The following is a 21,921-nucleotide window of genomic DNA, read 5'->3' on the forward strand; positions in this document are numbered from 1 at the left end:
TGGTTATTGCATTGCATTACATGTGCTGTTTGAGTCATCCCTTGTTTAAGGCTGTTTTAGTGTAATGACATAGCCAACACTATCCTCAAACTAATCAAAGGAGTCTCTGTCAGAGGGTGCAGGCAAACCCACTGTAGTCTATATACCGTAGTAGTTGACTAAGTTTTTATTTTCCACATTATAAAAGGAAAATTCTTTATAAATATTAGATGCAATTAATCCAATGTCATTAAAGTACAGTGAACCTTTTGGCTATTGAATGGAATTGTGCATTTTACTGCACAATAATCGTATTTCAGACATCATAGATTTGAGCAAATAGCTAAAAAACAATACCAAGTCAGTTATGTCAATATTAACTTTAATCTTTGACAACACATTTCATAAATAACAATTCCTTATTGCTTCATCTAATCTGTATTAAATTATAATAGAGGCTTGGTCATTGTGGTTACATAGTGCTCGCAGGACAGTGCAGGAGACAGAATTTAATAACTCTTTAACTATTAAAGTAAATGTGACAACATAATACAGAATTTTGAAGAAACTGCACTCTATTCATGGGCTGTAGACAACTGAACACCTTAGAAACAAACAGGATGACTATTATCCACATAATTAGTAAAGAGTGTCCATAGTGAAATCTACCGTTTGACACAAACAGGATGCCTATATACAGAAAAATGTGCCACAAATTCATTACACAAATGGGAGCAATTATATCAAAGGTCTAATGAAGCAACATATTTACAATGAGAGGGGGAAAACACTTTCTGACAAAGTGGCAAAGCCTGACACAATTAGGACAGCAGTTTGGTTTCAGTGTTTCACCAACAGAGGATTTCAGGAGTACAACGCTTCAGTATTTGACCCCAAACTGAAGTAAACAAGGATAAACAGGCAAGATGTTACACAGCATAACAAGAGCATAATAATAGAACATTGTATAACATATTAGTGAATGGAAACATTATCTTTGTAGAGTATATTTACTAAGATATCCAATGAATAAAGTCTTTTTTTTTTTTTTTTTAATACAATAAGGCCTGAGTCCTGATATTTCAGATCACAACACACTAAGACATAAAACAAACAAACAGATTTTGGCCATGCATGTGCTTAGTTTAAAGTTCAAGTGCAAGCAATACAGCAGTTGAAGGAGAGTTATAGTTGTCCTAAGGTCAGGTACATTTAATGGTGCGAGCTGTGGAAATATCTACTGTAAATGTGGGATAATGAATACTTTCTATTTCTCCTTGAGGAAACAGAATTTCACAGTGTAAACAAGCATGGGAAATCTGACTATTTCCTGAAGCAAATACAGTAGATAAGACATTTACATCAGTGAACAAGGCAATATGTTTGGAGCTTGAGCTGCCAGTGACTTGTTCTGGTCCACTGTCTTCTTTTATGAAAAAGTCCCATTTCTCAAGTGTCTGAATGTCCTTTCTTTCCCCACTGATGATGGCAAGATGAATGTTTTAACCCATCTGCATTCATGCAGTAGGTCACAGAGCAGGGGCTTATCTGTTAGGGTCAGAGGTCAACTCCTTTGACCAGTGCCGTCTCCAGGGTAATGATAAACTCATTGAGTGTGTGCAGGATGCGGGAGAGGGAGTGGACAGCAGCTCGGTCCCGCAACAGCGCCCCGTCCTCATATGTCCGCGCTGTCAGGGGACACTCCGCCAGCAGGGGGAGCCACTGAGAGAGAAGCCGGTCCCTGCCAAGAGGAACAGGTAAGTGGTCAATTATGGTCCCATAAATGCCTGATGAAGCTAAGGATTCAATTGAAAGGAGAGTCAGCTGACTACACAACAGAACTAGTGCATGTACTTTTGTTCTCTTGAAACAGCTTTCAACCACAAGAAACAATGCTTTCAGTGTTCATTCAAATTCAGTCCACAGCACAACAAGACGTCATAACACTAAAGCAATCGACACAATACACCTCCACGTATATTGCTAAACTGTAAAGCAGTTTACATTAATTGACAGAACATATGGAGATGAATAGAAAAGGACAGAAAAACATATGACTTTACTGGTTGACTAGAACCAAACCCACTTAAATTTGATTGAAACCAATCTATATCCATTCTGACCGTTGATGCAGACACATGAGAAAGCAAATATTTTTGTAAATGTGGTGTCAGTTGATCTAGTTGGTCAGTTATCTAATGTATATTCACCTTTTTTCAACTAAAAATAAATAGAAGCTAATTTAGTATAGCTATTAAAAACAAAATGTTCCTTTTTTTTTTATTCAGAGATATTAATTACTTTTCATGTCCAACCATTAGAAGACAAAGGCTGACATGTTCCCTATCTGTGCGGTATGTTATGTAAATGTTTTTAGACTTATTCAATTGGATTAATCACATATCAGTCCAATTATAAAGCTATTGTTGGAATACAAACAAAATGATGAGCACTCACCTGATTCCAAAGCAGACGAACAGCTGAAATTTGCCCTCTTTTCCAATGTTTCGTGGCGAAGCATTGATGGCATTGACGTAGTGACAAAGTAAATCACAAGGGGGACTTTTTGACTTTGTTGATCCATGCAGGTCACCCATCTGGTCAGCTGTCTCCATGGAAACCACTGCCTTTTCTATGGGAAATAGTTGGTCAAAACGTCAGTTTCTAACTTATTACTATACAGACATTAAGGAAAAATTAGGTTGTAGAAGACAAACACTGGAGATAGAGGATGCAACACTGGTTGTTAACAAAACACATCAGTCATGCTTTATTGCATGCAATTTGATATGTTAAGTGTATATTCATCACCACTAGAGGGACATCAGCAAGAAGTAAAACATCACACTTAATGGGCTCACACTTGCAGCACTCACCAACAAAGTCCCAAACAAACACATTCATCTGGAAAAGACGGTTAGGTTTGAGCCCGTGCAGGAGGAACTTCTCCAAGGAAAGCACCAGACCGCCTTCGCCACACAACAGGACTGTCAGGTTTCCCCTCTGGGAGGAGAGAAATGGGAGTTAATAGAGGCACTGCAAGCAAGAGGCTCATCTTTCAACTTCAGTAAATCCCCACATATGCAATGTTTTCCAAAATCCTCCACAGCAGAGAACAATTTGTTTATTTTCTAATCCAAAAGGCTTTTCTGTCATTAACTAAGAGGAAGCAAACAGAACAGAGCAAATGCGTGTCCATTAAAGTCTGAAGATGTTATGTCATGGAATAGGAGGCCCCCTTAGAGATAAACACAACTGATCCATCAAGTCTCTTTTAACTTGCTGTGGAGACGAGAGAAGCTATTCTGATACACAAACAAAACAAATGAAGCCTGGGCTGGAGAAGCAAATCATGTTGGAGATAAACAAATCACAAGCAGGAGGTTGACAGTATAACACGTCACTGTATTATTATTATTAACCATTTTCACAACATTTTAGCTAAGTGAGCCAACAGGATAAACTAATATAGTTTAATGTGGTATGCACATTCACTATTTTTAGTCACATACCTCTTGTTCGGGTTTGTGGAAGTGCTTAACAAGGTTATTTGCTGCCTCCCTCATGTCCTCTTGTACTTCAACAGACATTAATCCTGACAATATAAATCAAGAAAAGTTACAAATGGAAACACGAGGATGAAGGATGACAGACATGAGGGAAAGTGGACGGGAGGTAACAGAAAGATGATCCAAGGGCAGAATGTGTTATTGTACCAACAAGTAGGTCAGCTATTGTACTAAAGAATGTGTTCTTTGTTACTACGCACTGCTTCGGCTGCCAAGCGATTCCAGCACTGCCCGCACAGTCTGAGAAGGAGAGGCCAGCTCCGGAGGCGTCCCTGTCCATCTTCCAGCATCCTCCTCTCCTCCAGGTGCCACCAGCTGACCGATGAGAACTCTTTCCAAGCTGCCATCACCCACGCCTTTCCCCAGCCATCGGCCACATGGGAACCTGAAAGAAAAGAAGACAGTGTTCCATCATCATCCAACTTCATAACATATTATACAATTATTAAGTAAGAACCATCTGTTCGAATCCGCTTGTGAGTTCATTTTTCTAAATAACTGACAACAATTTTCAAAGATTTTAGACAGATTGGCTCTATACTAGGCACCTGAACTTGCAAAGATTCTCATGGGAGTATTTAAAGTAGCTCAGACATCCAATATTTGACAGTCATGAGGATTCAGATGTCATTGTGTCTTTATCAAACGGGGAGCTGTTGTCCACAAACACACTCTTGTATAATTAGCCACGGTGCTTTGAGGTCACCGTCAGTGTTAATTAATGAGACCAAGGTCAAAGTAAGCAGCGTACTTGTAAGTGTGTCCAGTGATCTCATTATACACCATCACACAGTCAATCAGACACTTGGCCAGCAAGCCAGAGTTCTCCTGTCCCAGCTGCAGCGTGCTCAGCCTGCCCAGGTTCTTGCACTGAAAAGAAAAAGCACAAACAACAGTAAGTGTATCTGGGCACGTGTCTCTCTATGACATAATGTTGACCTTACTGCTGCGGAATGTACGCAAACCTTGAAATAAATCTCTTGTGTATTCTTCGGGATCTGTCTAACGCTTGAATCCCCCAGTTCTCCCGAAACACACACCCAAGGGTCAACTGTTGCCATTGCAATGCTCAGCTTCTTCATGGGTATTATAACAACACGGTATGGAATACCTGAAGAGACAAAAGAGACCAAAAGCAACGTTTCAATCATTTATGTCTCACAATACTCAGAGTAAAAGGGATTTTCACAGCCTCGGGGCAGTTTTAATGTCTTTTGTTTGAGGTCTAAAGGGTCTGTGAATCCATGGGATACAGGTTGTAATTCAAGTATATAAGGTCAATAGGTGGAGACACAGCCCAAAGGTAACGTTCAGTGTCTTTAGAAGCTAAAAAGCTGTCAGTAAATTCTAACATTGTGTTGTATGAGTTTACAGGACTTACTGATGGAGGTGAAGACACGTGTGAAACAGAGGTAGTCCACGGTGTTGAGAGAGAGCAGGTGGAACAGAAACTGCTCCCTTTCTTCCTCACAGAGCAGGAATGCATGCGGTTTATACAGCTGCCTGTCAGGGGACAAGGAGAACAAAACTTACGATAAATGACATCCAGAAACACTAGCTTTGTGTCTACTTGTCATTAAAAGTCAATTATGAATGAATTTGGACCTGAGCAGCTCCTGGTTTGTAAGCAGCTCTTTAAGGTGCTGGGACAGCATTTTCTTCTCCAGAGCCAGGTGGATCCAGGCCCGAGCTTGACCCACCTCTGACAGACCCTCACTCATAGTCTGGATAAACCTGGAAGAACAACAGATAAGTAAAAACAAGCTCTAATGCCGAGAGATGCACCATCCTTTCCAACACTATATGTTTGCTCTGGTTACCTCATATCCCGTATTAACGATCCTCTCAGGGGCAGAGTGCCAACATCAAACGTTCTGTGTTCCGAATCGTTCAACCCTAAATGGACAGCACCTTAAATACTCCATCCCGTAGGCTCACTGATTTACACAAGTAAAACAAAGCAGTAAAGTTGTGCTCTGACCTGGAGACTCAGCTGGTGTCTCCGTCTTCACCCGGGCCGCCTGGTAGTGAAGCAGATGGGACCAAAGAGCGGACTTCCCCTGTTCAGAGAAAACGCACTATCAATATTCAGCCCGTTCATAAAGTCGCTGATGATGTGAATTTATTTACGTGGGGACACGCATATGTTTTTTTAAGGTCATCTGAGCTGATAAGGCATGTTAAATGATGTGTCTGACCTGTTTCAGCTGCAGGCCGTGGCCCCAGGTTCTCTCCAGTAGGTCACACAGACCGTGGATGAGTGTGTTTTCCTGCAGGCCTGTGAGGTTGGCTTCTCCCTGACCCAGTTCCACGCACTCCTTCCCCATCCTCTCCATCAGCATCCGTTTGGTCTAAAAAGCCAGAGATCATTTTGTGGCATTGACCTTGTACAATGATTTAAGAAATTAGTGACAGCAGTGCCTCCATCACCACGCAGATAGCACTCTAACCTTCAGACGACACTCGCTCAGCAGCCCGTTGACAAACTCGCGGTGAGTCTGAGTGACAGCTTGAGGCGACGAATCAAGAAGCTTAGACTGGCGAAGGTTCTTCCTCGCAAATGCGTGCTTCTGTTTACCAAACAAAGGGTAATGTATCAGACACAAGCAGTGAGTGAGTGAGTGAGTGAGTGAGTGAGTGATTGAGTACCGGTCTCTGTTCATTGTCCACTCCCAAGTGTTCAGCCACAGTTGATCTCTTGAGGTCAGTCCTGCGAGATGCTGTGACACGACCAGACCACCTGTTCACCCAGATAACAGCAAGAATTAATTGACAGTTCCACGTGTCTATTTATAATACATGTGTGTATTTTGGTAGGAAATAAAGTAGACCAGGACAACTAGTGATATCCTAATGCTGTGGTTCCCTTTTGTCTGACGTACCCACACAGCCTCCAAAAGATGACTTTAAGTATCCTTTCCTTGGTGTGACAAGAGCATGACAGCTATTAAACTATTTATCCATTAGTTAGCTAACTATGTTTTATCCATTTGTTTTGGCTAATTTATTTATACCGTTTGTAAATTACTTTAGTCTAACTACATTAACTGTTTGTTAATTCATTTTAGTTAGGTTCATTATTGTGATGATACATTTATCAAAAAAAAACAGCAGCTATTTCTAAATCATATTTGGATGTTTATTTTCCACCTAAAATATGTAGACGTATTAGCTTAATCACAAATATTTTCAAATCAGTTGAGCTACTCTTCGTAGCCCCTGGGTTAGGTTACACGTGTCCATGGTTGGGGATCACTATTCTAATGCATTCTCAGTGAATAACATAAAATGAAGGCTCACTTGTTGGTGTTTTGTCCTGTTGCAAGCACATCAGCCTGCAGCTTAGGGAAGTAGCCCGGATGGTGACGACCCTGGCCGATCCTCATGTCCAGAAGGTGGGGGTGTATGGCTGTGTGGTCAGCCTTCAGCAGTCTGCGCTCGATGACCTGAGCTGCAAGTTACAAACCCATCAACAGTTAGGATCCAACAGGGATATCTACTGTAGATAATTCATGACGAGTCATGGAAGTGACAATAAGTGGGAACATCTTGTTTTCAAGTTGGTCAAGTGTTATGAAGTTTATTTAGTTCCAAGGAAGACTGGAACCGTGTACAACAGCATGGAGTAGTGTAACGTAACAACTTCTCCGAAGCAATCTAAATGTGAACAGTCATACAGCCAGATTGAGATGCAAGCAGTGTATTTTGTGCAGAGGTTGGCAGGACTTCAAAGCAGAAGATTTTAAACAGTTTTCATATGACATAAAGCCCGGTCCTCTGCTTATACTTTACAATGCTCATCCCCGTAGCATATCTTTTAGTTCACCCCTCTCTAAGTCCCCAACTCTACCCATCTTTTCCCACTCAGATAATATCCCATCCCTTTTGTGTTTCAATTATTCATCAGATAATTAAATTTCATTTTCTTTTAAGAAATCTCTCCATCAGTTACTATTTGAATAGTTAAATGTTCTGGCACACAAGGCATCTCAAGCAGAGTGCTTATTGCAATTTGAGAGAGGAAATGGTGGTTGCAGAAAGGATAGCAACATAATCGAGATACAGTATAAATCCAAACAGAAGGACAGATGGTGACAGATTTGCACATTCCCTCTGGCATCCACTTCAATCATCATTCTGCTACCAATGGGGGTTTCAAACTCGTTTTTTTTGCCATATAATATCTAAATGCTAAAAAAAAGACTGCATCCCAATGTTATTCTTAGTTTGTCATAGGTTGTTAATAAAATGTACAGCTTCTTCAAATGACTGCATGTAATAATTTAAATTGCTATTAAGTGCCAAATCTATGGAAATGAAGCCGAGAAATATAAAGGCTTCCCTGGTGACAAAGACAACGCATATCAACATTGATCTATGATACTAAACGTAACATTTGAGCCAGATTTTTGTTTTTGTTGCATATTTTCCCTTGTGGTCCATGTTGTAGGAATACAATAAGTATGTTACTCTTCTTGCAACAACATGCATGTCGTAGTAGTTTAATTCATCTTCTTTTGTTCATGAACACCGTCACAGTACCTGATTCGAAGACTGTGGTGCATTTCCTGTAGCGACAGTTACGGGAGTCCTCTTCGTCTGTGTCATACAGTCGTTCTCTCTCCAGGCGGTTGTCAAACAACTGCTGCAGTGGTTCTCTATCCGCCCAGCGAGATATCACCTTCCCGTCCACGAAGGAGGAAAACATGGATGTCTCCAGGAACCGGGACAAGAAGTGCAAGTGGGTTGCAGGCTGACCTGAGAGGAAGGAGCCCTGGAACGTTGACAAGCACAAACACAACATGGACAGGTATATAAAGTAGTTAAAAAACACACTAATGTATCTTAATACATATGGAAATAATTGGCATCAACACAGTAGTTGTATCTGATCTATCAATCGATCTTTGTGCATTATAATCTACTGAAGTACCTTGTCAAAGCTGAACGTTCCCTCTCGGTTGCTCAACCAGGAGTCCAAATCAAGAGCGCTGTGGATGACAAACTCCTCATACCGGCCAAACATTGCAGAAAAACGACCAGCAAACACCTCCCTCAGCTGAATGTTCAGCTTTGCAATCTTTAGCTCTTCCTCCTCCTCCTCAAACACGTGTCCCAGCGTCTTCCCTCCATCGGACATCTTTTCTCCTCCACACCTCCGCGCCAGAGCTTGCAGCCTCTCCAGCACCTCCAGCTCCTCGCCTCCAAGGTTCCCGTTCCTTCTGTCCTCCATCAGATCCTCCAGCACCAGGCTGCTCAGGCGAGGGGAGGCGGTGGCAGGCGTGGTGACCACACCGCCTTGAGGAGGAAGCCCGAAACGCAGCAGTACTTCACTCAGCTCATGGATTAACTCGGTCTGGTCTGGAAAAACAGGGAGGTCCTCGGGGGCCTCGACACAGCGGTTGTCAATGTCCACAAAGCAGAGGTTTGCCTTTGAAGCAGAAAGAGACAACAAAGAAAATGTATATTATGAAAAACACCTTTCAACTGGCACCTGCATCAGATAATCATAACTGGTTTAACCAATTACAATGCAGTGGCTGAGCTTTAACATCCAATTAAGATCAGAAATGAAGATTTTCTTTCCATTAATAGAATCTTGGCATTTGGCATAAGCCCTCAGAGGATATTAGCATGTGAAGGATTATCTAATGATTACTGTTATCACTGCAACAGAGGGAATTGTGGAAACCTTAAATATCAGGCTTTCACAGTGGCAAACAAATCAGAAACACGTGCCAAACTGTGCCCATGGAGCTGCTGAGCAATGAAGTCCAGAACTTTGTGAGAAAGATAGGCACTGATTTAAAAATACTGCTCCTGTAAGCAGCAGTGTAGCACTGCGCAGTCAGCAGCAACGCAACCTTCAACAGTGACCTCAGGCCGTCAGTTTACAACCTCAGGGGAAGGTGATGTACTGGAGAGTGGGCACATACAGACATCCTCTTACTCTGCGACTTCATTCCTCTAGTTAATGTCTTCACTTTTTACTTATGTTTTGTCATCATTGGTTTCATTCGGTTGCATTCAGATTTTTCCTGCGTATCAATAATAAAGATAACAATATTAGTGTAGGTCTTTTGTTGGATCAAACGAGTCAAACTGTGCCCTTGTTAAATTGAGAAAAGAAGAAAAAAATCTAAACATGTGTGATTAAAGTATTTCACACTTCCTTGCAAATTACCCCCCATACATCAAACTGCACAACTCAAGAAATAAGGGAAGATCCTTAATTCTCATTAATTATTCAGAGAGTCCTATTATTCTGGATCTCTCATGCTCTACGTTTTTGCCTTCATCAACCCCTCGGGCTGTCTTTCAACAGCATCCTTTCTGGGCCAGAGCGACTTCAAAGAGGCTTCAGTGAGATATTCATGCAGCATAAAGTAATCTCAGATGCATGATTTGTAAAGGGGGGGGGGGGGGGGGGGGGGAGGGCACTGAGGAAGAGCATTGTCTTTTACTGAAATGTCTGCTTCCTGAAATCCTGCCTGTCATGTTCACACAGGGAACTACAGATGAAGCTCCACGTTCAGGTGTGTACCTCGTGTGGCAGGTGGAGGGAGGATCGCTGAGATCCATCTCTGCGTTGGATGCCCAACAGGAACGGCACAGGAGCATCCAGGAGGTGCTGTAGCGGTGCTGAAACTATGGGCAGGTAGATGTGTTGCCACTGGAATGGGAAAAGCAAGGTGGTGACACCCTCTGCCACTGTCATCAAACGTTGGTAGTCTGAGGAGATGAGAAAGACGAGAGAGAGACAGACAGACAGAGAGAATTAGCATGAAGTAATCACCTACAGTATAAATCCAAAGGGAAGGACTGATTTTAAAGTACATCCCCATCTTGTAATTAAGCCGTTTACATGAGTTGCTTAGAAAACCATGTAATTAATATTCCTGTTTACATGCCACAGAGCACAGCCCAATTAATGACTGGGGATGTTCCACATGCATTAAGTTACAATGTCAATTTCTCTACAGTATTTAACCTCAAAGCCATCTGCCTTGTTGTTATGTGGCTGGGAATGTAGGTTACATGTGGCGTGGTTGTAGTGTAAATTCTGAAAAATTAATTTTGTGCCATGTACTGTACTAGTTTTATATTTGTATGCTATATTTATGTGATGCTATTAATGCTTGTTATGAGTAACAGCTGCTTTGCTATTGCTAAATACTACAGAAATATTGATTAAGGTACAATGTTTAAAAACAGATCTTAATGACATTAATAATGTCTACCTTTGACTTTACTATGACCTTATTTGAACTTATCTGAACTGAGCTAATAACTGAATAGAGAGCTTACCGTGAGAGCAAAGCAGGACTTGTGTCTCCAGAAGGGCACAGGTAAGTAGTTGAACCATATTGTCCACACCCAGCAGCGAGAACGCCTCTCCAAGAGGATACTCCCCGAGCGGAAGCTCACCCGGGCCAGGCCGCTGGCACACGATGGGTCCCTGCACCCCGTGGAACCTCAGGGACCTGCCAGGAGGAGGCAGGGGCACCTCGTACAGGATGTTATGGATGTAGCTCTCTATAGGGAGGGGCGGGGCTGTGTGAGACGTCACAGCCTGGTGCAGCTGAGACAGGAACTCTCGAGCAGCTTGAAGGAAGGGGAGCGGTGTGAGGAGGCAGAGGGCTTTGGACACGTACAGGGTGTCACGAGCTGGATCAAAGGAGCTCGCGCAGCCGAGGCAAGCAGAAACCACAGACTCAGTGTCCGACTCATCCAAGCTGCTCACTAGCGAGTCCATGCTGGAGGTGGATGGGGAGGAGGCAGAGGAAGATGAGGAGGAGGGAGAGGAGGCAGATGAAGCTGAATGGTGCTCCACATGGTGCATCTGGCAGAGAGTCTGCATAGCAGTGATGATCTGAGCACTGGTCACCTCCTCATAGAAGGTGTGGACAAAGCCGTAGGAGCGGGTGCCGTCGTCAAAAGACATTGTGAAAGAGTGAAACTGAGGATCAAGCCTGTCGGCCCGCGTACAGAAGGAGAGACCCCTCGGCATACAGAGCTGAGGAGAAAATGGAGAAGGAAACATAAAAGAGGGGTTCAGATCAAAGTGGCAAATGTAGCCCCGTAATAACTGAGAGGAGTGAGGAATTTTCTAAGCTATCCACTTTTTATTTAATTCATAACTAAAGGTCATCTGTGATGTGATTTAACTAGTAAACATTGAGAAGGCTGTACAAGAAGAGACGGATATCTGAAGAAAAATAAACTCTTCCATCGTCTAAGAATTAACCTTTTAAAAACCAACACTGAGCGATTGTTATATAAAACTGTAAATCATAGCTTGTTTTATGAAAAAAATGCTGTATTTGGATGTATTGAACACCATAAGTAATATACAAGTGAAATATATGATTTGGTACAAAAATTAAAATGTCACAGATTTTGCGCAAATGTGCCCCAATGCAAATTTTGGAGACCTCATCTGAATTTTCTCTGTACTAAACCCTCTCTAACTCTGTTCTGCTTCACTTTATCAAAGTCAACCTTTGCAGAGAGAATGTGCACATATTGTGCTATGATTTGGGAGAGCTTTAGACCTTACAGCTGCATCATTTCAAAGAAATGGTGCTTTTTTTCTAGGCGGACCTGAAACCTTTTCATTTTTGCTGTGTCATCTTCATTTACTCTTAAACAGTAACATATAGACTGATATTTACACATCTGAACAAAATCTCACACGTGTAGCCTTTTATTATAACACCAAAATTATTCAAATAGGTTTAGTGGTTGCAAAGATACACCCTCTTTAATTTTGTGTATGCAATTTTCGAACAGAGGCCTAAAAATAGGTTGGCTCTAGGAATTCTGAAATTGAACACAAACGTATACATTTCATTGAAACAAGATGCTGAATAAGTAACTTATTGTTAAGTATGTCTGAGTACCACATGACAAGTATTTGTTGTATGATCTGTTGTATTTGTGCTACTGGTGCATACAGTTGTTTTCAGGTCTGAAATCTCAATAAGATTACATAAAAAAAATGTCAATAAGATCACACAATTTACTGATAACATAAAAAGATAACCGAAAATACTGTGATGACTACTGGCAGACTACTTTTGGGGATTATGCTTTCATCAACCTGACTTTATCAACAGAGAACAATAAAAGAAGAGAGAATATAGAATATATTGGCAGCAAACAAGCAAAGATTTGCACTACAAACGAGCACATCTTGTCCTTCCATTTCCACTGTTGTGAGAAGAAGAAGAAGAAGAAGAAGAAGAAGAAGAAGAAGAAGAAGAAGAAGAAGATGACGAAGAAGAACGATTATGTCAAAGATCTCACCATGTTTACAGCATCTTTATTGAAGGGGTTTCTGTCTGTGCTTTCAGGGTAGTGAACCTGAACCTTGGACTTGAACGAACGTCGAATGGGGCTCTGCTCAAAGCCTTCACCTGAATGACAAACAGACGCAGAGAAGAAGAGAGTTACAACGATATCATCCTAGTACAGATTGGTCTTTGCCCTTTGTCTCTGCTGAGACAGACCTCATGACACGATGTACAGGACAGAGGACGTCACAACATGACAGCTGCTATGATTTATGGTAACACTCGGACAGGACGACCTTGTCTGAAAAAAATTAAAATAATAGTTCATCTGTTGTTGACAGCAAGGTCCATTCTGCAGCAAAGAGGGGAAGCCCTTTCCAAAGTTATGCAACTCATCTCATTACCATAGAGATAGACTGGTAAAGCTGTACAACACCCCTCATGACACTCTGCAGAAGGAAACTCTTTACGCCTGTAGAGAGTGCACTGGATGAAAATATGCTGCTTTTTCATATAACAAAAGCGCTCAGGCTCAGGATTAAAGAGGAGAGATATTTATATAACAGCTACATGTGCATGAAAGGATTGAATTTGCGGTGCATGCAAGAAAACGCACAATGCACAGATTTGATGCATTGCCCCGCTGGATCAAGTTCCTCCCCTCTTTAAGCTTCTAACTAAAAGAGGAAGATGAGCTGCTGAAGATAGAAATAAAGTGTGTGTGTGTGTGTGTGTGTGTGTGTGTGTGTGTGTGTGTGTGTGTGTGTGTGTGTGTGTGTGTGTAAGTAATGGACTGACAGTAGTGAATGAGGTACTTCCATTATTCATACAATTGGGGTACTCTATACACTATACTCCCTGAATTCTCAGAGTTCATGTTCAGCTTCAACCGACATCACTGCATTACAAGAACAAAAACAAACGCAATTAGCAAACAAACTACCATAGTTTTCTCTTGCTGCTTTGACACACTGATTCAGCATTCAGGAACATCCTGAAGCTCACCTGCCTACGAGGTGACGCACAGCACCCGAGAGAGGAATCGGCGCCACAGGCAGAGTGAGGAAAGAGCACCACTTCAAGTTAAACTGAGTCAGACTGGTAGGTGGGAGACAGAAGCTAATGGATCACAGTGACGAGAGGGGGAGTCAATGTTCTTTTGCTAAAGATACAAATTGGTGCTGGCGCCGAGAGGGAGAATCGAGCGCCTAGTTGCCATGGCAGCACTTTCTGCTGTGGCCTCGAAGATAGCCATCAAGACAAAGCCCGTCGGTGATTTACGTCACCCCGAGTTTCATCAGCTGACCCAATTAAGTAAGGGCCACACTCCTCCTGACACAGGCTCCCACGAAAGAGGTACAGACCACATTCATGAGGGCAGAGGTTGTTTTAGTGAATGAATGAAAGCTTAAATGTCTCTCTCACACACACACACACAGTCCATAAAATGTCAGAAAATAGTAACAAATGTCTCTAACAATTGACTAAAACCCAAATTTACATAACATTGCTTGCTTTGTCTGACCAACGGTCCAAAAGCCCAAATATATTGAATTTTCAGTCACATACAGTAATTCAAAGAAAATGAGCAGATCCTCACAATTAAGATGTTGAACATGTCTGGTTTAAAATTGATTCACTTTCTGTCAACTAATGGACTATTCAACAGCTTGTATCAGCTTCACTACCACTAGAACAGCAATATTCTCACTGGTGCCCCTTCCCTAAAACAGACACACTTCATTAGGGATGGTTGAAGACATCTGTCATATTCACCAGCTGAGTCACCCCCAATGTCCCATTCATCACATGAGTAGATGAGATTATAATAAAAAGCAGAATGCCATTGAGGATGAGGAGGTATTCATTTTGGACTAAAACTGATTAAATCACTTTGTCTTTGCATTACAGATTTGTCCGTCCACTGAAGGTTGAATCCTGTGACAAAACAAGAAAGACTTGTTTCTCTCTTCATCTCAGCCTGAGACACAGACGTGGTGGTGCTAAAAATAAAATAACTCAGACTGGACTTTTTGCCTACAATAGGACAAGTGCCTGGATCTCTTTATCATCAGTCCAACATGATGATGCAGCTTTCAAATGTTGGGTCAGGGAGTTCTCGCTCTCCAGTGATGTCATACCCCTGTGACAGTCGGGTGTAAGCCTCGGCCATCCAGCAACGGGCAACGCCATGTGAAATTTGATTAGGCTGCAGAAATACAGTGGCATCCATTGAGAAGCCAACAAGGGCAGATTGTTTCTCGGTAGGCATTCTCTAATGACACATGCACAAAAAGAGACACGGACTGTACCACCTCATACATCCAAACACTTGTGCACACGACAGAATAAACATCTCCTGCTTTTGACTACAGCTGATAGAATATGGATGTAGAGTCACACACACCGAGAGAAATAAATCCCTTGAAAGGCAAGCAGAACCCCCTGCTGCAGTGGGTCTGAGATGACCCGCTGTTACATAAGCAGATTGGTGGAGCTCAGATAAACTCACCAGCAGCGCTGTCACTCGCCGCAGGGAGCCACAGATCAAAGTGCCCGATGGTTAGTTAGAGCAGTAATTAGTCTGCAGCAGAGCATGTGTTCCAACGGGAGCACAGCTCTTCCTAAACATACAGTTTTCCTTTTCAAAAAGACATATGGCTGAAGGAGAAAGGAATGTCTGCTGACAGCTGAAGAGCTGCTCTATCTGAGCTATATTTCTCCTATGCAAAACTCAGTGAGATACAGGGTGGGACTATTGTCTGCAATCCTGGGAGGGACGTTCAATGTGTTGGTACACCTGCTTGGCTCTTTTTCCTCACAAAGACCAGGAACACGTGCAGACGTCACAGAGGGCTCCTGGGCAAATCTGGCCTCAGTGTCAACAGCTCGGTGTGTGAGAAAGCAACGCCACTTGATGTCTCTATTTCTAACAACCAGAAGCTGAGAAGCTTTCCGTCACAAGCATCACTGCAGCCGTCATTGTCGTGGCAACCCCCACATCCATCTACGAGCCAGCATCCATTTCATTCCACTTTTGGCTTTTGGTGAGAAAAAGGACGTATTTTGCTGAAAACTAAAAAGTCCATCTCTGTTTGAGAGCATGAAGAACTGAACAGACGGACCAGCCATCACAAAGATTACCACTGCTTTTATATCTCATTCTATATATCCCACACACAGTCCTCCTGTGTTCACCATGAACCACTGCCTGGGTGCTCCAGCATTAAATAGGGTGCTGTTGTCCTCCCTCTTTTCAACCATTTCTCCACTATATTCCTCATCCAGGCGTAGCAGTGGATGACTTGCAGAAACCAGCAACGCTATAATCTAATCTGACCTACAGTGTTGTCTTTAAAATATGAACAAAACACAATAAACAGGCCTGTAATACGTTTCCCCAAGCACAGACAATACCAAAGGGTGATACTAGGGGGATACAGTACAATTGTCCTTATTCATATTCGTGGTAAAATGACAATTATCTTGAATTTTGTGTTTTTGTTTATCTACAATAAAGGGCTACTTACAAAAATATACCTTTCTAGACCATGTGTTTAAACAAATGCACAAATCCTCCCCAAAAAAATCGATTAGAATATATTAGAAATAAATATGTTTTTGGCCTAAATATAGGCTATTGGTTTTATGTTGTCAACAACGCTTTGTGAGGAAGAGCAATGTGGCGTCCAATCAAAACATATTTCAATGGATGTCACCACTACACACTCGAATAGGCCCACATGAAATGTTACATAAAGCAAGACAGGTCCTCGGGTGTGTGTTTTTGTGCAGTGTGGATCCGTTTGGTTCGTGTTTCTCGACCGTCTACCTGCTCCATCGTCCGGCTCCAGGCCCGTCTCCGTGTCCACTCCACACACAACAAAATAGTGGGCGAAACGGCAAGAAGCCGATCCCGTGGCCGCTGCGGTGCCGTTCATCCTCGACGCGTTTATGGTGTGAGAGCTCCGTGTGCTTCTACTCAGCGGTGCGGGTGTTCATAGCTGATGCAGCCGATCCGACTCGTCCTTCCTTCCTGTGCTGATCCGTGCGCTGCGATGCACCCTGAGAGGCTGATGGAGCTCAGTGGGATCCAGCGATGGTCATCTCGCTGCTTCAGAAGGGGAGGGGGATGTGCGTGGGCCTGTGGGGGGGAGGGAGAGAGAGAGAGAGAGAGAGAGAGAGAGAGAGAGAGAGAGAGAGAGAGAGAGAGAGAGAGAGAGAGAGAGAGAGAGAGAGAGACAAAGACCAGAACGCATCACTGGCAGTGTTAAATCAGCCTAATTTTAAAGGGTGTTGACCAAATGCATCATCCACGCCCACATCACAATAATCACGATTTGTCGAAGGGATTCTTTTATTTTCTTTGATATCACAGTATAACCAGCGATGCATATTTTATTAAAATCTTTACTTTTATTAAAACTACTTCACGCTATTAAGGCATTAAAGGAAAGATAATTAAAACGGTAAATAGCACATTTTTAGATGTATTCTTGATATATATGTAAGTAGGCCGACAAGGTTTTATATGAAGGTCAGTTTACCGCATGTGCAAACGGTTGTATAATGTCTTTGTGGCTATAGAGGGAGCTTTCTAAAGTTTAAGAGAATCATTAAACATTTTTTTTTCTGATCTCAGGGTTCTATGCCCTGACATCAAGGTTATATTCTCTGATCTCAGGGTTCTACGCTCAGACCTTAAGGTGCTATGCTCTGATCTCAGATTTCTATGCTTTTAAAATCTGTCTTTTTTTAGTCCTCCAACTTCATGGAAGAGCAATAATAACTCAGTGCCCCTTTAAGGATCAGTCATATGCATTCCAACCGTGTGGTGCAGTAACCTCTATGAACTAAATGTAGCATCTCTATGTTTAGTTTGGAATCAGTTAGATGAGAGTTCAAGAACGTTTATATATGATAATAGACCATCACACATGCAGCCGTAATGTAAACTTGACTATATGACACAATGGAAGCTTAAGTGGCAACCTGAGAATAAATTAAATGTGTTCAGCAAATTTGTTTGGACAAGAGGCAGCTCAAGTTTCACAGCTAACAGCAGAGTTTGTCACAAATTCAGTGAATGCTTTTAGTGTCATATATATTTGAGCAGGAATAAGGATGTGGAAATCCATAATTTGTCATATCGGACATTTATTGAAACATTCAAAACAGACATAACAAACATATTTCATAGGCAAAATACTGACTAGCTTCATTAAATAAATATGATAATCAAGGTCACAAGTAAATCAGCCTCCTGCTGTATCTGCTCTGGTAAACCATATTGCCTGAGAGAGATTTAGTATTTCGGTTTAATAAAGTCAGTGTCCAGACTTAAAAATGTGCAGCATTTCTTTACACCTGTTCTGGCTCATGTCATAACATTATTGCATTGAAAATCGTTTTTCATGCAATTTCGAGGTTAACAATTTGGCAGATCGGTCCACAACTCCTGTCCTCCAGTTAGACAACATGTGGATCCGTCACTTACAGTCTCATTATAGAAAAATGCATAATTTAACATAACAAGGCATGTATTTAACATTCAATCTCTGTTGTGATTCAATAATCACTGTGTGCATAAACATTTTTGTATACAGTAATTATTATTAGATACTGCTTTGTCAAGGTCAATCTCTCCTCCATTCATTTTGAAGCTGCATATCTGTATGACATTTGTGCTGGCTGAAACAACCATAGCAGTCCAGACATGAATTTCCCTTGCAACGTCCTCCAGCTCCTCCCAGAGGGATTCACTGGTGTTTCTGAGAGATGCAACCCAACATCCTGGATCAAACTAGGGGGTTGATCCCAGGCACCTGTGCTTGGTACAGCTTTGAAGTCAAAGTTTTATTAATTTGTAGCAGTTGTCCCAACCAATTGACAAGCTCTTCTTAACGCAGGGGAGCCAGTGTTCTTCCTAGATACACTGATCTAGGGATGCACCGATCTGACCTGTTCAGTCCCAATGCTGATACCTGGGCATCGGCTGATAGAGTTCCAATCCAATACTTGTGTTTAATTAATAAGCTGTATGCTTCACTGTGTGGAAGAGACTGAGATCATTATTTTATGGGAAAGGAACATCAGACTTGACTTAAACATGTCTTTCCTAAAACAAAACAAAATGTAACAAATACAAATTCATAAATACAAATTGATTGAATTGTTAGCTATTAAAATAATGGTTTCAGATATGGTTAGAGATTCAGGTTTGGTCAGTATCAGACCGCTGTCAGTATCGGTGCATCCCTGCACTGAACGTCTCATATTGACACAGAATCTGAGGCCAACCATCCTGTATGTTGACCTCACTTTAGCTCTTGCAAAGTCATGATGCACTGATTCTCACATTGATCACCATGATCTTAAAACCAACATGTTGATAAATGAGTGAGGACAGGAGTCATAGTGCAGCCATTCATTAGTGTCTCCAAGACATGCTATGTGGCAAGAAACCTCATCAGATTTCCATTTAAGTGTCTCTCCGACCCACAGAAGGGTAGAAAGTCAGGTCGTGCTGCACAGGTCATTCTGACACTTTCTCTAGAAAATGTTTGGCAGTGGGTTTGGGTTCAGAAATTTCACCTGGAGCATGTCTTCAGAGAAAGCAGGTGACATTCTCAGAAGAAAAGGGCACTGTGGATCTTTGAAGGAAAATAGTCTCTGGCAATGAGAAGAAAACTCTAGGTGAGGTGGCCTGTTATTACTCTAAATGAATTGTTTCTTCCTGCCCACTCATTGCTCATCTATTCATTGTAGTATAAGAATGTGAAAATTAGGGAAGTGTGGCTGGTAGGTGGAATATGTAATTTACTCATGTGTGGTAATAATAGTGATCTAGGGAATAGTGTAGATGGAGAGCGAGAGGGAGAGAGTGCAAGTTGAGTATCCATCCACAGGAGGCTATGCAGCCTTGTCTATTAAAAGGTGAATGTCAACAGATATATAATTGAACTAGAATGGTGACGGCTTGATGGCTTTGGCAAAATGTGTGGAAGCAAAAGCAGTGTGTGGATCAAGAGTGCAGAGAGGGAGGTCTATGTCAAGATGCGGGCCACCTGGGACTGAATCTCAACATCAGGGTGTGAAAGCAGCTGGACCAGTCGGCTGTGCAGCTGGGAAGACTCATCTAACATGACCCGGAACAGGCAATCCTGCTTCCGTCTCAGTTCATCAGCCACCTGTGCAGAGGGCCTCCAGGCCTTTAGGTTCCCTGCAAACATCAGCAGTCGCAGAAGCACAGCAGGGGCTGTCCGTGAATCAAAGAGAAGAACAACCGAAGCTGGTGCCTACATCAAAAAGGAGAAAAAGACCATCATCAAAATGAAGATGTATAAACAAAAATTGGACTAACACAACTAATTTGACTACAAACTAATTTGACTTATCTAATCTATTTGGTTTGATGACCTCTTACACGATCCCTTTATTCATACCTGAGACTGAACAATGTCATCCATCATGTCTGGATTGGATGACAAATTCACGAGGACTTTCAAAGCTTGAACCTGAAAGACAAATATGAGAAGATCTTACTTCATACATATTGCATTCACAGCTTTACTGACCTTATCGTTTTCCAAGTTTCAAAAGTTATTTAAAAAATGTGAAGACGATCAACCAGGTGTAACCTGAAAAGACACCAACCTGTAATGCTTCATAGCTCACAACAAGTAGAGAGAGTAAAAGTGTAATTGATTCCTTCAGCAAATGTTGGTGTTTATCTGTGACTGAAAGGTTCGTCAGCAGCCGGAGGGCACCGAGCTGAAGATCAGAATTCACTGGTGACATCTCAATCAGCTCCAGCACTTGTGGCACATAAACCTATAAAAAGGTGTGGACATGGATATTTAATGTAAAAGACATGTTCAGCCACATATTGCATGATATTTGGTGTACAGTATAAGGTGACATACCTTTATTTGTTCCTGGTTTGGGATGTTCATACACAGATTATTTAAAGCATTCAGAGTCTGCACTCTAACCTCTGCTGCAGAATCAGAGAGGAAACCAGCTATGATAGGAATCCCTTCAAATTCTCGTATAAGATTCTGGAAAAAATAAAATGGATTAATAACTACATGACTAAAAAGAGACACACAATGTCACACAGAACACATACGTTTGAGTCTCACCACTAACAAAATTCATCAGCTACATAACTTTCTAATTAGATACCGTACAACTTCTCATGACGCAATCAGCTAACCTCACTCGCAGAATGGGATGGAGAAAGTGTACTTCTACTGTACCTGATTCAAAGTAAAGGCAGCAGAATTCCCTAACGTAAGTAGTATCCGACATCGGTCGAGTGGATTGTTGCTGGTCTGCAGACACGACAGCAGCATTTTCAAGTGCTGTGGATCCAGGTTGCCAGGGGACTGGTGGATTATTTCACCTATGGAGCAAGATGAACCATACAACAAACATTTATGGATATTAAATAAGTGTTTGCACTGGAAGAGACAGTGTATGCTTCCCACCCGGCTGCAGATATTGTTTACAGTCAAACGCTCTCCAGATTATCTATGATTTGGGATTGAATATGCATGCTTTGAGTTGACACACAGGGCAGTTTGAGAACTCATTTTAGGATATTCACTTTGCTGGAACAATCGGGTTAAGATGTAGTTACTGTGCACGCGCCATGAGCTCTTCTTACGTTACCTGGTGCAACATCCACCGGTCGGGGACAGACCACATCCAGTCCGGACACTCTGGCCAGCAGGCTGCCCGGTTGAAGGGTGACCTCACTGGGCTGACTGGTCCTGGCACCAGGACTTTCACCGGCAGCACTTTTCTTGCTCTTCTTGAAGCTAACCCCGCTGATGAGTTTGTACAACCCGTAAGAAGCTCCAGCTCCAGCAACTATTCCAAGCAACGCTTTCATGTTGCCGAATCTGGGGGTGATACTAGCATCGCCCATGCTGCGTCTGTAGGTTAGCGTTAGCTAAGCGCTGTTAGGCGACGTTAAGCTGCAGATGCCCTGACACGTGGCTCACTAACCCGGATCCTCAGATAACTAGCGACAACCCCTCACTAACCTACAGCAACCCACCCAGACTGAT

At 42.2% G+C, this 21,921-nt stretch overlaps 2 protein-coding genes across 2 annotated transcripts; both read right to left on the reverse strand.

Annotated features, from left to right (window-relative positions):
- Positions 1-1,303: 1,303 nt before the first annotated feature.
- LOC306741616 (DENN domain-containing protein 5B-like) lies at positions 1,304-16,785 on the reverse strand (the record flags this gene model as incomplete). The annotated part of the gene is made up of 21 exons (XM_079223927.1): positions 1,304-1,720; positions 2,437-2,611; positions 2,856-2,982; positions 3,492-3,574; positions 3,749-3,933; positions 4,300-4,418; positions 4,514-4,659; positions 4,930-5,051; positions 5,154-5,282; positions 5,369-5,444; positions 5,530-5,608; positions 5,747-5,899; positions 5,999-6,118; positions 6,198-6,288; positions 6,849-6,999; positions 8,091-8,322; positions 8,482-8,979; positions 10,093-10,280; positions 10,857-11,565; positions 12,858-12,967; positions 16,677-16,785. The coding sequence occupies 21 exons, from the start codon at positions 16,783-16,785 to the stop codon at positions 1,537-1,539; spliced, it is 3,786 nt and encodes a 1,261-aa protein (XP_079080053.1). The 3' UTR covers positions 1,304-1,536.
- Positions 16,786-19,890: 3,105 nt separating this feature from the next.
- Positions 19,891-21,779, reverse strand: armc10 (armadillo repeat containing 10; the record flags this gene model as incomplete). The annotated part of the gene is made up of 6 exons (XM_079224353.1): positions 19,891-20,142; positions 20,290-20,361; positions 20,501-20,677; positions 20,770-20,904; positions 21,106-21,251; positions 21,521-21,779. The coding sequence occupies 6 exons, from the start codon at positions 21,777-21,779 to the stop codon at positions 19,891-19,893; spliced, it is 1,041 nt and encodes a 346-aa protein (XP_079080479.1).
- Positions 21,780-21,921: the final 142 nt, after the last annotated feature.

This window comes from Taurulus bubalis, assembly GCF_910589615.1.
Source record: "Taurulus bubalis genome assembly, chromosome: 9".
Classification (NCBI taxonomy): domain Eukaryota; kingdom Metazoa; phylum Chordata; class Actinopteri; order Perciformes; family Cottidae; genus Taurulus; species Taurulus bubalis.